Raw genomic sequence first — 15405 nt, forward strand, 5'->3', positions numbered from 1 at the left:
GGATGAGAGTAGACTTGTGTCCTTAGTGGAAAAATAGTATCTCTTTTCACTCAAAGGTTGGGATGTTAGGTCTATTGTTACATAGTTGACCGTTTTCTTAAGAATGGGGTTTCTATATCTTGAATGTTTTATTCTTTAAGTTATCAGAAATGTATATGTGGTATTGACCGTTTACATTTCTGACTATCAAACTTTGAGTATGGCTTAGTAGGGTCTTTTTTCACTCTAACAATTCAGATGTTTTTGCATGGGAGAGGAAAATCAAACATTAGCTGGGTAGAGTGATGCACACCTGTAATTTCAGCTACTCAGGAGGCTTGGTGGACGGATCTCTTGAGGTTAGGATTAGACACTAGCCTGGGCGAAAATAGCAAGACCTTCTCTCAAAGCCAAAGCAAACAAAACCAACCAAACATTAACACATTGACATGTACACAGTTATTATTGACCCATTTTTATTCTCAAACTTGTCCAAGGTGATGTCATACTGTCTTGTTACTCTTATGCTTGAGATTTTAGTTAAGGTAGACCTTTTCTTTTAATACAATTTGGTTGTGTTTTTTTTTTTTTTCATATTTGGCAATATTTTAATGGTGATAGCTGTTCTTCAGGATCAGAAAAGTCCTTCTCTCTTTTGTGTATCAGCTTTCCAGGGCTTCACAGATTTTTAAATCCACATTATGAGTATCATTGAATGGATATACTTGTGTAGTAGCTCATAGTGATTGTTTTATTAGGGTTGATGACATTGTATAATAAATGTATATTTATTATACATGGGTTGATGTATTTATTAGGGTTGATGACAATGTATAATAAACCTTATCACTTCTTTGTAAGACTACTTTTCTTTTTTCTTGATACAGTGTCTCACTTCGTTGCCTAGGCTGGAGTGCAGTGGCATGACCGTAGTTCACTGCATCCTCCAATTCCAGGGCTCATGCGATCTTCCTGCCTCAGCCTCTCTTGAGGAGCTGAGACTACAGGCACACACCACCATGCCTGGCTAATTTTTATTTTTATTTTTAGAGATGGGGTGTTGCTGTGTTGCCACGCTGGTCTGTACCCCCGGTGTCAAGTGTCCTCCCACCTTGGCTTCCCAAAGTGCTGGGATTACAGGCATGAGCCACTGCGCCCAGCCAAGACTCCCTTTACACAGAACTCTAGTAATTGTTTTGAATATCGAATATGAGTATTAAGCTACCCTTTTAAGGATTAAATACTGACAACTAGCATTGGCTAAATTCTGAGGACTACCTTTTAGGTTTCAATAAAATTAATGCTCTGCAAATGCAGATTCACAGTTTTGAAAAGTTAGGACGGCTTAAAGTTTTTTTTAACAGTCCAGGTGTCATTGAGAATTAAGTAATTGTCTAGTTTGGTTTATGGTTCTATTTATTCTTGTTAGCCTTTATTTATCAAAGGCATACATAGTTCTCAGTATCTATGGGGGATTGGTTCCAGTACTCCCGTGGATACCAAAATCTGTGGATGCTTAAGTTCCAGCTATAAATTGTGTGGTACTTGTATATAAACATAACCTATACACATCTTCCCATACACTTTATTGATTGGAGATGGAGTGCAATGCCACTGCACTCTAGCCCGGGCGACAGGCTAGAGTGCAGTGGCATTGTCATAGCTCACTGCAACCTCAAACTTCTGGGCTCAAGCCATCCTCCCGTCTCGGCCTCCAGAGTAGCTGGGACTACAGGCGCATGTCACCATGCCCGGCTCATTTTTCTATTTTTGTAGAGATGGTGTCTCGCTCTTGCTCAGGCTGGTCTCGAACTCCTCCCGCCTTGGTTTAAAAGATGTATACAAGATTTTGCATGTTAAGTGAAGGGGATCTACAGATCCCCCGTGTATCTCAATGACCCAGTAGTATCCATATGGTCCTTGTTATGAAACCTTAAATATTTTTTGAAACAAGGCATATCATGAGTCAAGAAAATTTGTGTATTTCCACTGGCAACCAACAATCTGCTACACAAGTTACTTGTTGAGGATGATCTCCTAAATTCATTCATATTCTTAAATTGATTTTATACATATTAATATGTAGCTTCTATATATACATGCGATTGAGAATGTAGTTAGGCCTGTGATGGTTCCATCTGTACTGAACATATATTAGATGGTTTTTTTTCTTGTCATTATTCCCTAAATACAGTATAACTACTTATTTAGCATTTATACTGTGTTAGGTATTATAAATAATCCAGAAATGATTTAAAGTATATGGGAAGGCTTGGCATGGTGGCTCATGCCTAGCACTCTCGGAGGCCGAGGTGGGAGGATCACTTGAGGTCAGGACTTTGAGACCAGCCCTGAGCAAGAGTAAGATCCCATCTCTACCAAAAATAGAAAAATTTTGTATGTGTCATGGTGTGTACCTGTAGTCCCAGTTACTTGTGAGGCTGAGGCAGGAGAATTGCTTGATCCAAGGTACTACGAGGTGAAGAGAATCTTTTCCTGATAGAGCACAAGAGACATACTTTTATGTCCTGCCATGGTACAAGTAGAATAAGATTTTGTAGGCACAGCAGGAGTTAGGATCCTTTGTAGGGTTTTGCAGTATAAGCTTTCAAGCTGTGTTGTGCTGAGGGACCAGCAGTCCATATTGGAGGGCCTAAGGAAATAGCATTTGGTAAAATACTCTTAAGAAAACACTTTTAAATCATTAGGAGATTTGAAAATTATTTAGTATTTAGGACTTAAAGAGTTCAATGCCAAAAGATAAAATTAAGCTGAATTTTATGTGGGTGGTGCTAGTTCTTTGAAGAAATGGGGAATATTTTGAATTAAATGGAAAATCCTTATTTGAATAGAAATAACTATACCGTGGAGCTACAACAAGACGATAAATTTATAGAACCTTGATTACTCTTAAGAACATTAAGAGAGACAAGTTAACGTTCTGGTCTTTGGTAGGTTGCTGAAATCAGTTTTTCAAAGGCTAAATCTGATTTTATTGTATTCCTAGGGTGATAAAAGAGAACATGGATGAAACTACCTAAAGTTAAGCTTCCAGCATAATTCAGAAGAGCTTGAAGACCAGGAGAGCTGGAATTATCCTTCCTTTCAGGTCAGTCAGCATCATCTGTTCATTCTTTTCTCTTTTTTTTGAGACAGAGTCTCAGTCTGTTGTCCAGGCTAGAGCGAGTGCTGTGGCATCAGCCTCACAGCAACCTCAGTCTCCTGGGCTCCTGCCTCAGCCTCCCGAGTAGCTGGGACTACAGGCATATACCACCATGCCTGGCTAATTTTTTCTATATATATTAATTGGCCAATTGATTTCTTTCTATTTTTAGTAGAGACGGGGTCTTGCTTTTGCTCAGGCTGGTTTCAAACTCCTGACCTTGAGTGATCTGCCCGCCTCGGCCTCCCAGAGTGCTAGGATTACAGGTGTGAGCCACCGCGCCCGGCCTGTTCATTATTTTCTGACAGCCCTTCACATAGTCATTCTTCCTAGAATACTTGTGAGTAGTTTATAGCTGAAGCTGAAGCCTCTACATCTCCACCTAGTCTTCATACAGAAACCCTGGTGTCACTGCCAGTCTTTGAGCAAGCTGGTGGAGACTTTTAGCTCCAGATTGCCCTCCTATTCCTCATGGGTAGTGCTGTATATTGTCTTTAAGGAAAATTGGACTAAGATGAGGAATGACATAGAGGTTTTGGGGTTAGGAGAAGAAAATAAAAGGGAACAAATTCCCTATTGGTTTTTATTGACCCCAAACCTAAAATTTTAGTCTTATGTTCCTTTGGAAAGTGTTTAATCTTAAAAAATGGCATAAAACCCAGGTCCATGTTAGGGATACTAGCTTCATTCTCCCTCTCTGCTTTCCCCTCTCTGGAGAGGGGTTACAGTTTTTCTTTTGTTATGTCAGACATTGTAAGATTTTCTGGAAACATTACATTATGTAATCGTTTTTTTTTTTTCTTTTTGAGACAGAGTCTCATCTCACTCTGTTGCCCGGCCTAGAGTGCTGGAATTATCCTTCTTTTCAGGTCAGTCAGCATCATCTGTTCATTCTTTTCTCTTTTTTTTTGAGATAGAGTCTCAGTCTGTTGTCCAGGCTAGAGTGAGTGCCGTGGCATCAGCCTAGCTCACAGCAACCTCAGTCTCCTGGGCTCAAGCAATCCTCCTGCCTCACCCTCCGAGTAGCTGGGACACATTATGTAATCTTTATGATAAATTTCCAATGGGTATATTGTCATCCTGATAGATGCAGAAAGTATTATTTTAACCTGTAGAGGTTTCTTTCCTAGCTATCTTACCTGATGATAAACATTATTCTGTCTTAGTCTTGTTGTTCCAAGTGTGATGCTGGGCACCAGGATTGAAGCCATTGCCTGAGAGCTGCTTGGAAATGCAGGATCTCCCATGCAGAACACAGGCCAGTGGACCAGAACGTCCATTTTAACAAGACCCCAGCAGGTATCTGCACTTGGAGAAGCACTGAAGTATTCTGTACCTTTGATAATGTCTAAGTGTCTTCAAGGGTGTGTGCAGTTCTTTTGCATACTGTTACCCAGGTGTAGAAAATCCATCTTAGGCATGGGTTCTAAGCCTGTTCTGTAGGCTAGCAGTATCATCTGCACCTTAGGGTGCACATCCCCACGCCACACCCTGAGCCTACGGAACAGAAACTCTGCCATAGGGAACCTGGCAGTATGTTTTCTTTATTTTTTAAAGTCCTGCAGGTGTGTTTTGGTTTCTACTAGAGAACTACTTACCTAAGGAATTACTAATGGAAAAATTAGAATTACCCTTTGAACTATGTTTATGAAGTAATTTTATATATTCTGTGAGACATTTTGTTGGGATTAAATTTTCAAATTGCTGTATATGTAGATCCCTTAAAATTTAAGAAACAATCTCAAAATATGGATAGGGAAAAAAATCTGTATGTAGGCTACCTGTGGCATAGATAAAAGCTGTGGCATTATATGGCCTTCAGAGAGGGAGGAAGAGATTTCATAAGATTGTCAAGCAGATTTGTCACTGATCTTAAGGATTTTGAAATTAATTAGAAATTGTGAATACTGTTAATGGAAATAACTGCTTTTCATCAGAGTTTATTTCCTAAGAAAGTGAAAAGAAACGGGGGTTCATTCCAGAAACATGTAAAGAAAGTTAAATTATTAAAGTGTCAAATATACATTTAATTCTAGTAAAAATGGCATTGAATGATTTGCTTTTATTATAAAGAGTTAAGACAGTACCATTTCCAAATAGTTTCCTCTTTCAAAAATTTTAATATTGAATCGGAATAATTTTGGGGTCTGTTGCTCAGTCTAGCAAATTATTTCATGACTGAAACCTCTTTCTTTCTTTAGACAAACTATGGAAATTATTTTCTGTTTAATATTGAAGAATTTCTTTCAGGTCAAATCATTTTGTGAGAAAAATACTTTTAATAAAGATAGGAAACAAATTTTATTTCACTTAATGACTTTATTAGTCCATTTAAGTACATTTATGGAGTAAATATGACACTTTACATTTTAAAACATAGCTTCAAGGGCACATTTTTTATGGTTAAGGATTTCCATTTTTATTCAGGTTGTTTTATAAATTAACTCAAGATGCTTGGAGGGAGAAGTCACGTTTGAAAACCCCAGGTTTGGTCTGTAAGGAGAATTATCTGCAAGTCAGCATAAGACAAAGGAAAACGGTGTCCCGTAAGTAAGTGGTCTTCACTTTGGGCAGAGATTTGGGACTAAGTTTAAAACTTTATGTTGTGAAATGTTGACTGCATGAAGTATTAAAATTTCAAAATTCTTTATCGTTTTTCATGAATCAGTTTTTTTTTTTTTTTTTTTTTTTTGAGACAGAGTCTCGCTTTGTTGCCCAGGCTAGAGTGAGTGCCATGGCGTCAGCCTGGCTCACAGCAACCTCAGACTCCTGGGCTCAAGCAATCCTCCTGCCTCAGCCTCCCGACCATACCCAGCTAATTTTTTCTATACATATTAGTTGGCCAATTAATTACTTTCTATTTATAGTAGAGGCAGGGTCTCACTCTTGCTCAGGCTGGTTTTGAACTCCTGACCTTGAGCAATCTGCCCACCTCGGCCTCTCAGAGTGTTAGGATTACAGGCGTGCGCCACCACGCCCAGCCAAGAATCAGTTTTTTGACAACTGTCATATGTGTTCTGCTTTTCCTCAGCCTAAACTACTAACAGAACTGTGTGCAGATTTTCTGTTTGGGTTAGTTACATGTTAGCTCTGCCATCTTTTTTTTTTTTGAGATAGAGTCTAATCTTACTCTGTTGTCCGGGCTAGAGCGCTGCGGCGTCAGCCTAGCTCACAGCAACCTCAAACTCCTGGGCTTAAGCAATCCTGCCTCAGCCTCCCGAGTAGCTGGGACTACAGGCATGCACCACCATGCCTGGCTAATTTTGTTTAATATATATTTTTAGTTGGCCAGTTAATTTCTATTTTTAGTAGAGATAGGGTCTTGCTCTTGCTCAGGCTGGTCTCGAACTCCTGAACTCAAATGATCTGGCCACCTTGGCCTCCCAGAGTGATAGGATTACAAGCATGAGCCACTGCGCCCAGCTAGCCCTTGTGATCTGTTCCTGTAAGGCTGTTCATTTTAGGCATAACAAATTACATCCTGAGATTTGAGATAAAAAGGAAATAGAACAACATCATGGTGTTTTATTGAGGAAACTATGGGAAAAGGCATTTTTAGGATGTAAAGTAAAATGGTTCTCTGAAATGGCTATACGATGTATATGGGTCTAACATCGTCATGTGATATTCTGAAAAACTCACATTAAAATATTTCATACAATTATAAACTAGTGAACTAAACAATTTTCAACTTTTTCATAATCTAGACTGAGAGTGCTTGCCAAATATTTAAGAGGATGTAAGAGTTAGAGCTGTGAGGCAATCTACAGAAGTGGGACATCTTTCCCCCAGGCACACCCTGACATCTGGCTCAGCCCCTGGGACAGGCAGGCCTGGCTGGGACCTGAGGCTGGTCTTCCCAGTTAGTGTTTAAAACACAGGAGGTGGCTTTTCAAAATTACTTGAAATTCCAAGAACAAGGATAAAAGTTCACATTTAATATTCTCTTTTAGGCCTCATAACGTCCTGGTTTGAACTCGTTACATCTTAGATTTTCATTTTTATTATCATGTTAGCACTTGAAAGCATAAGTGATCACTGTGCTGTTACTGAGTTACTGCCACCGCCACCCTTTCTGCTTGGGGGACATATGGCAGCTGTATATTAGGAAAAGATCAGGCCTCTCCCCATCACCACATCAGTTCAATCACTCTCCAGGGCAGCAAAGCCACACTTACTTGGCATTGGGTAAACTGAATATCACACTGCTCCCTTGCTGTAAGCAAATGCTTCATAGTTGAATATCCACCCCCAACCTTTTTTTTTTTTTTTTTAACAGGAATTCACCAGGGCCAGTAGAAAATTTCAAGTTAAAAAAAAAAAAAAGTCTTTAATTTCCTTAAATAATTTCATATGTACCATCCACATTGTGGAAAAATTGAAATATGCAGTCTGGACACAATGCTGAGCTTCCCAAACACTGGCACAAACACATCTGCATCCTATCTTACAGACTACAACAGACGACAGGGTCACGCCACAGGAGGTTTGCAGACAAAACTTTACAAGTGAAAGTTTGACATGTGCCAGAAGAATTCCAAACTGCTTCAAAGAGAATATTTAGGAATTGATCTGGAAATGACTGCATCCCAATCCCTTCTGCTTGGTCATTGTAGCTGCACTCTGTATGCTCCTATTAGCAACTTCACCTATTGAAAGTAAAAAAATGAGTGCATCAGTACAGAACTAGAATACTCCTTTCTTACAAGCAAAAAAAAAAAACCCCCCACATGGCCAAGAATTATTTCTCTTATTTGGCGATATTTTCAACTTGGTTAACCAATTTACATTGTTAGATTATTGCTTTTATAGAGACACGGTCTCACTGTGTTGCCCAGGCTGGAGTTTGGTGGCTATTCACAGGCACCATTACTGACCAGCACCGGAGTACTGACCTGATCTGTTTCTGACCTGGGCCAGTTCACCCCTTAGGCCCCCACTACCCAGAGGTCACCATTTGGATCTGGTGCGGCCACCAGATCAGCATAGCACACTAAAGCCCAGAGTAGCTGTGACTACACACGTGCCATTTTAATTAAAAAAAAAAAAAAAAAAAAGAAATCCAAGTGCTTACAATTTGATTTTAGGTAATGTTAAGTAACTATATTAGATGGACTGAATATATTACTCCAGCTTCCTTCATAGAGAGATTGGTGACCAGCCTAAAGGTCAAGACATACATGTGGGACTTCAACACCAAAGCCTAGAACACGGCTCACTGCTCCACCCTCCAGAGAGGCATTCTCTTCAGCCCCACCCTCAGTCCCCTTGCTGTCACGCCCAGTCAGTGTGTGACACGTCCTGCCTACATCAGACACAGCAGCGCGCCCAGCATTGCTGCCCCAGGGAGTGCGTGTCTCTAGGACGGGCACTCCACCGCATTCTTTAAATTTTCTTGTAACGATTCTAAGTAATCTATAGTGACAGTTTGCGCAACAACACTAAATATGATGAAAAAATTTTCACCTTAGCAGAGGGTGCTTCCGACAACCTTATAAAGAGTCTATTGGGGCCTGCGACAGGGCTGAACGAGTAAACAAAATGACTGTCCTGGAGTGGAAAAAGAGAGAGAGTCACTGTTTCTGCAGACAGACTCAACACGTGTAGAAAGGGACAGCTGGACTGTGTAGCCTTTCCCAATAGAGACAGAAACCTTTAAAACTCCAAAGGTATAAGAGAATCACGTGTAAATTTTATTTTTTATTTTATAAGTTGATGTTGATTTAATTGTTTTCTGTATTTATTAAAAAGATACAAATGAGTAAAGACAACAGCCAGGAAAATTTTGGGGATTTGAATACATCCTGCCACATACAGTACAAGTGTTAAAAATGTCCATGCCCAGGTCAATCGTGCTTATTAATTCAGGCCAAGGAAAGAATTCTAAAGGTGGCAAAAGAATCTTCGGGAGCATTTTTTATGATGTTAAAAAGGAATTTACATAGCCACTAATATTAATTATGCTTTAAAACTAAGCATAGATACAACCAATGTTATGTGGTTGTATTTGGTATCTGAAGTACGAAAGAATGTTTGTAATTACAATGGTGGAAAAGGGCATAGTATTTAAAATCAGGCAGTATGTTTCTTGTACTGTAAGAACTTATATTCAGAATAATGCTGGTTCCAAGACATAGTGTTAAGCATAATTTAAGGCAAAGACATGAATTAAACATTTAGAAAAATCACTACTGACAAAACTAGGGTAATTTTATGATTATGGGTATTGCCTCATTCCCAACAACTGATTTACTGAATCACTTACTAAATGATTGCATTTTATTATAACATAGGCATTTAAAATTAAGTCATCTGTGCTTTTGATTAGAAGAATGTACTTTTTAATATCTTACCAGAAAAACAGGAAGTTGAAATTTATCATTTAAAACCACGGCTTGTACGCTGCATGGTCCACAGAGGCGAGCAATAACTTCTTTACCCAAAAAGTTTGCATGGAAAATGAACAACAGGATGCCAGAGCCTGAAAATGGGAGATGTGAGTAGATTTATTACACTTACAGTCTTCAGACCCCTGCGGGAGGAGCACCCATGCAAGACGGGAGCACCCTCAGCTAGGCCTGGGCAGATGGGTCCCACCCGCCCTTTCAGACTGAAGGCCCTGAGAAAACCGCCAATCTCAAAGCATGTATGTGTCACCTAGCTCTTTTCAAACCACAGAACACTTTTTACTTTTTTTTTTTTTTTTTTAATTGAGACACAGGGTCTTGCTCTGCTGCCCAGGCTGGAGTGCAGAGGTGCGATCACAGCTCACTGCAGCCTCGAACGCCTGGGCTCCAGTGATCCTCCTGGGCCTTGGCCTCCTGAGGAGCTGGGACTACAGGTGTGAGGCGCCACATCTGGCCACTTTTTACTTAATCTGTACTGATAGCTCCTGGAAAAGACTTAAATATGATTTTCTATACTAAAGTTAAATAAGTTTTTAATAGTATTTTAAAGTTGCTGCTAAGTGTATGTCCCTGTCCTTGGAAGCAAAGCCACGGACAGCTCTGTAGTGGTTATATCTGGATGTGGGTCTGACCGGCTTTCCATTTTTTCCCACGTATTGTTTTGCCTTTTCCAAACTTTCTGATTAATACCAAAAAATCTTACGTGGAAAAAAAAAATGCTAACATGAGATGTGAAACTTATAGAATATTTTTGATTTCAGTAACTTCTTTTTCAACAATAGCCATATTTTTAGTAATAAAACAGAAAATAGGTGTATGAACTGTATGACCTGTGAAACCCACCAACCATTTTTAACATGATACAGTATTGCTCTAAGCCAGCCATCAACAAGAGAAAACTTTCCAAGACCCCAAAGAACCAGGGAAAAAGGGCACCTGGGCCCTGCCTGTTTGGCCTCTTTTCAAGCTGTCTGAGGTAGGACAGTTTGCCCTCTAGCTTTATAATGCACACACCCCACCCCTGGTCAAGGGAGAGACAAGGCCTGAACAAGACAGAGACAGGGACAGTCTTGTCTCTGTCTCCTTCCCCAGCCAGGTCCACTGTGAAACAGCACATGAGATGCAAGGTTGGGCGCCCAGGAGGGCCAAGTGTTCCCCGAGAGTCCCTGGAGGAAGGCAGTGCACAGCCCTGGCAGGCTCGGGTGGCCTGCAGGGCCATCCTCTCAGCGGATCACGTTTCTATTTCTGCTAGCCACGGTGAGTTACGTCTAACGGAGGGGTGTTCATCAGTCTGACCAGTGCTTGAGTTTCATAGGTCTAAAATGACATAAGCAGTTTGCTAACAGCTGTTTCAATTCAGTTTTTTTCTTTAGCCAAACTATGCGTTAACATGATTATATTTCTTAACAGCCAAAGTCCCTCAAGAGGCCAAAGTAGTGTATGTAATTTTAATGTGTTTACAAATCACCTGAGATCTCACCCAGGAGAAGACCAACGTTCAGAAGTGCGGGCTGCTGGGCTGGAGCCTGAGAACCTGCTGCTGGCTGCATGCAGAGACCGTGCCCTGAGCAGCAAAGGCCAAGGAAAGCCTACCAGGGTCTCTCAGACTGGAGACTTCACTTGGTGGATGCAGACATCGTGCGCGGGCAGGAAAAGCTCTCACCTAAGCTGGTCCGGTTGTGCCAACGCTCATGGACTCGTTAGGTGGCCCGCCTGGCTCGATGCTCTCTGGCACTCACACCCAGCAGTGCACATGGTTTGAGCGAACAGTCAGAAGTATAAACACTGACTCCCATGTCAAGTTCACTCAACACCACGATGTCACAAACGGTGCTCTTTACTCAGCAGCGCTCCATTTTCAACGTTAGTGAATGCCATTTCTAAAACGGGGAGTGGGCATTTCTAACAGCAAAAAGCCCAGCAGCGTCACCTCCTCACGTGCGCGCGGCACGCGTCCCAGAGGCCAGCGTCGGGCCATGGTCATCGTCCCATCTGAAAGAGCCTCTGGAAGCGCAGGCTAGGGAGAGAGCTGAACTTTCCATCTTTCCTACTCTGCTATGGAGTAACAATTGTTTTTTTTTTTAAAGGCAAAGACTATTTGTAATAATAACCCAAATTCAGGGTTAAAGATTCTAGGCTTAGAATCATGAAGCTAAGCTAGAATAAAATGTAATAAAAAGTTATGTAATTATTTAGACCCAACTTTTATGCTTTTTAAACCAGTGTTAACATGGTGCTCTGCAGACTCTACAAAGTCCCCTGTGGGATGGGGGCATTAGCTGGCTCTCATGTCACAGTAGCTCTGCTATTAACTATTTTACAGAATTATTGCACATAACGGATTTTTCTTTAAGATTTTGTTCAAAGAAAGGATTCTGTCTAAAAATCAGTATTTGCAGTGTCACACTTCAAACTGAGAGAAGTTTGAAGGTAAGCATAAGCTTACCTTCTGGAATGTTCTGTGGGGGCTTGTAACTGAAGTCTGTTGAAAAATCTGGTCCCTCACAGAGTCGATGACATGCTATTGGAAAGACTGGTTCCAGTAGAACAAGACGAGCTTCAAAGTAATCCTTTATTGTCTCTTCTGCTACTCTTGAAAGTCTAAGAAAAAAAGGACAGTAAGGATTGTTAATATTAATGTTGTGCAAATAAGTAATGTAAAATCTAAGCTGTTGGGACTTTTAATTATTTTGAGCCTTGAAGTAATGTGGTCGTGGGGCCTGAGGTCCATAAGAGCCAGCTGTAACCTGGGCTTCTGACGGCAGCAGACTGGCCGCCCTCCTGGCCTGTGCTGCTTTGGGAAATGAGAGTGGGTCAAGGGTACAGGGAAGACCCCTGCCTCTTCACTGCTGATCTTCACTAGAAAGTGAAAACAAGCCATATGGAAAAGAAAAAAAAAACTAATTAAATTGTTGTAACTCATAGAATAAAAAATGTTATAATCCTAGCAAACTTGTTTTGAGTCTCACTCGGTTGCCCGGGCTAGAGTGCCGTGGCATCAGCCTAGTTCACAGCAACCTCAAACTCCTGGGCTCAAGCGATCCTAAGAGGACAAGTCTTTTTCCCCACCTGCCATTTCCACATTCCTGACCTTCAGAACAGTGCCAGGCACAAAGAGTGTATTCACTACAGCTGTTCATTGTAGGAGAAAGACGTCTGCACTCTCAAGTTTACCGCAGCACTATCACAAAAGCCAAGATACGGAATCAGCCTAAGTGTCCATCAGCGGGTGAATGGGTGGAGAAAATGTGGTGCATACACAAATGGAGTACTATTCAGCTATAAAAGAGTAAAATCCTGTCTTTTACAGCAACATGGATGGAACTGGAGGCCATTATCTTAAGTGAAACAACAGAGACACAGTAAGACAAGTATGGCATGTTCTCATTTATAAGTTGGAGCTAAGTCATGGAAGCACAGTGTGGACTGACAGACAGTGGAGACCTGGAAGAGTTGGGGTGGGTGATGAGAAATTAATCAGTATGGTGTACATTACTCCAGTGATAGATACACTAAAAGCCTTGACTTCACCATTATGCAATATACCAATGCCACAAAATTATACCCCATAAATTTATGCCAAAAATATATTTGTCTAATGAATACATGGAAAACCAGAAACGATAACTCCTCAGTCCTGGGCAAACAGGAAAGTGGGTCGCCCTACCGTTCCCCAGGTTCCCTTGCAGCCGTCATGGCACTGCACGCACTGGGCCGCGGGGTGCGGGGCTCCCAGCAAAGGCTGTCCAGAGGACAGACCAGACACGCGCCTTTTTTGTCTCAGCTGAAATCTACCTTTCTCTTTGCAATGTAGACCTTAAGTCTGGAGGTGGGGTAACTATCTTGTAGGCATGACGATCCAGGTCATTTTCTAGGTATAGTGGACCAGGAGGAGACGGGGTGGCTGTCCCAGGACCCCTTTAGATGAAGCATAAGCACCTTACTTGAGCTGGCTGCTGTTTGTAGGGTTCCTGACATGTGTTGAGAAAAGAATGATTTCCTTCCCCATTTATTCTTCATTTCTATACATTCACAGGGAGCTACAAGTGCAGCTCTGTTACACTGGAGACTGCACTGTGGTGAAGGCAGGGCCTTCAGTGCGTGCATCACGGAGCCGCCTACTGTGCCGACCAGGCAGCCTCCCACCCTACAGCCCATCCTCCCCCCGCGAGTCGCCACTGTCCATCGTTCCACACTCTGCTTCCAGGTGGACACCAAAAGAATTTTTAAGTATTAACTTACTTGTGTTATGAAGTTTGAAGCTACAATAATAAAATTTAGAATCCATCTGTCAGAGAATGAACTTGCTAGGCATGGGGGCTCACACCTGTGATCCCAGCTCCTTAGGAGGCTTAGGTGGGATGATCGCTTAAGCCCAGAAGTTCAAGGCTACAGTGAGCTGTGATCTCATCACTGTGCTCCAGCCTGGGAGACAGAGCAAGACTCTTGTCTCTGTTTAAAAATAAATAAATAAAAGGAAAAGAATGGACTTGAATAAACTCTGATACATCCAGACAATGGAATATTAGTGCTAAAAAGAAATGAGCTATCAAGGCATGGAAGGAACCTTACATGCTATTGCTAAGTGAAAGAAGCCAAGCTGATAAGGCCAAATAATATTTGATTCCAACTATGGAGACAGTAAAAGGAGAGGTGGTTGCCAGGGGTTAGGGAGAGGGAGGGACCAGCAGGTGGAAAACAGGACTCTTAAAGCTGTAAAATCTCCTGTACGAAACTGCAATGGTAGGCACTTGTCATTATGCATCTGTCCAAACCCACAGACCGAAACACCAAGGGCGAGCCCTCCAGGAAGCCACAGACTGTGGGTGGTGAGGGGTGTGTCAGCACAGGGCTACGGGCAGTAACAGCACGCCCTCTGCTGGGGAGACCTCCATGGCGGGACAGAGGGCCTTTGAAAAAACTACTGTCTCCTCAATTTGCTGTGAACCTAAAATTGCTGTAAACAATAGTCTATTAGAAAGAATATAAAGTTTAAAGTGTTTTAAGAAAATGTTTGTTAACTAAATTAAGAGCACACTTAAGATTTTAAGGAGATATTCCCTGATATGCCACTGTTAAGTGTGAAACTGTCTAAGACTCCAATAACTTGCAGAAAAATAATTCATGTGTCGCTTATTAAATTCATCATCTACTGGAAACAAAAACCTATCAGGACTTGTACTTAATCTTTTTCTGAGTAGTTACACACAGGCTGTTCCAATTTTGATGTAGCCAAATAAACAAATAGAGTGTACTTTGTGACTTCACCATGGCAGGATCACTCGCCACTTACGTCTCCAAATGGCTCTTCAGCAAGTCGTACACGAGCACATTGTTACACTGCTTTGCAAAATGCAGTGCACTATTTTGGTGCTTTGACAAAATATTGCAGTCAGCTCCACATTCAATTACAAGCCGTACGATGTCCGAATTTCCTCTCTTACAGGCCTAGGTCAGGAAAAAGATAACAATTACTTAACTGTAAACCATGGTAACTACTAACTGGCATTGGTCCCTTTCTCCATGCGTGCCTGGTGGCTCTTTGTGAGGAGGGCAAAGGGCGATGGAGACGGTGAGAGCCCCTGGGCCAGGTCCACTGCTCCTCTGTGAGCTGCTGGGCTCTGGGGACTGTCTCTTTCCCCAGGCTATTCCCAGGCCCCAGCACTGGGTCTGGCTGTGGAAGGCACCAACATCCACACCTGCGGGAGGATTTACCTTCATTAGCGCGGTCTCGCCATTGCTCTGCTGCACGTTCACAAAAGCTCCCGCTTCCAAAAGGATAGCCACTGTGGTTAGAAAGTTCTATAAAGAAAAAAAAGCAAATTGATATCCAAAATTCTTTTTCACCTCTGTTGC

General features: G+C 41.6%; 2 protein-coding genes across 9 annotated transcripts in view; one reads left to right on the forward strand and one right to left on the reverse strand.

Annotated features, from left to right (window-relative positions):
• Nucleotides 1-5692, forward strand: part of PSPC1 (paraspeckle component 1) — an 86034-nt gene extending 80342 nt beyond the window's left edge. Inside the window, exons 7-9 of one of the 5 annotated variants that reach the window (XR_012922506.1) lie at nt 2987-3088; nt 3956-4441; nt 5570-5692. Coding sequence is in view for 1 of the 5 variants with exons in the window: in XM_076009569.1 (XP_075865684.1) it covers nt 2987-3010 (24 nt within the window). In the remaining 4 variants the exon portion in view is untranslated. Of the gene's footprint in view, nt 1-2986; nt 3093-3955 lie in introns of those variants that run through there. The other 4 variants (XR_012922507.1, XR_012922504.1, XR_012922505.1 and 1 more) reach the window with 4 other exon arrangements.
• A 1932-nt stretch (nt 5693-7624) lies between these two features.
• The window catches only part of MPHOSPH8 (M-phase phosphoprotein 8), a 29505-nt gene continuing 21724 nt past the window's right edge, over nt 7625-15405 (reverse strand). For all 4 annotated transcript variants that reach the window (XM_012778617.3, XM_012778616.3, XM_076009568.1 and 1 more), the window contains 6 exons: nt 15265-15351; nt 14843-14997; nt 11996-12150; nt 9496-9623; nt 8609-8692; nt 7625-7791 (listed from right to left, as the gene is read on the reverse strand). In XM_012778617.3, coding sequence (XP_012634071.2) covers nt 7750-7791; nt 8609-8692; nt 9496-9623; nt 11996-12150; nt 14843-14997; nt 15265-15351 — 651 coding nt within the window. In that variant the 3' untranslated portion in view covers nt 7625-7749. The remainder of the gene's footprint in view (nt 7792-8608; nt 8693-9495; nt 9624-11995; nt 12151-14842; nt 14998-15264; nt 15352-15405) is intronic.

This window comes from Microcebus murinus, chromosome 13, assembly GCF_040939455.1.
Source record: "Microcebus murinus isolate Inina chromosome 13, M.murinus_Inina_mat1.0, whole genome shotgun sequence".
In the NCBI taxonomy this organism is placed as follows: domain Eukaryota; kingdom Metazoa; phylum Chordata; class Mammalia; order Primates; family Cheirogaleidae; genus Microcebus; species Microcebus murinus.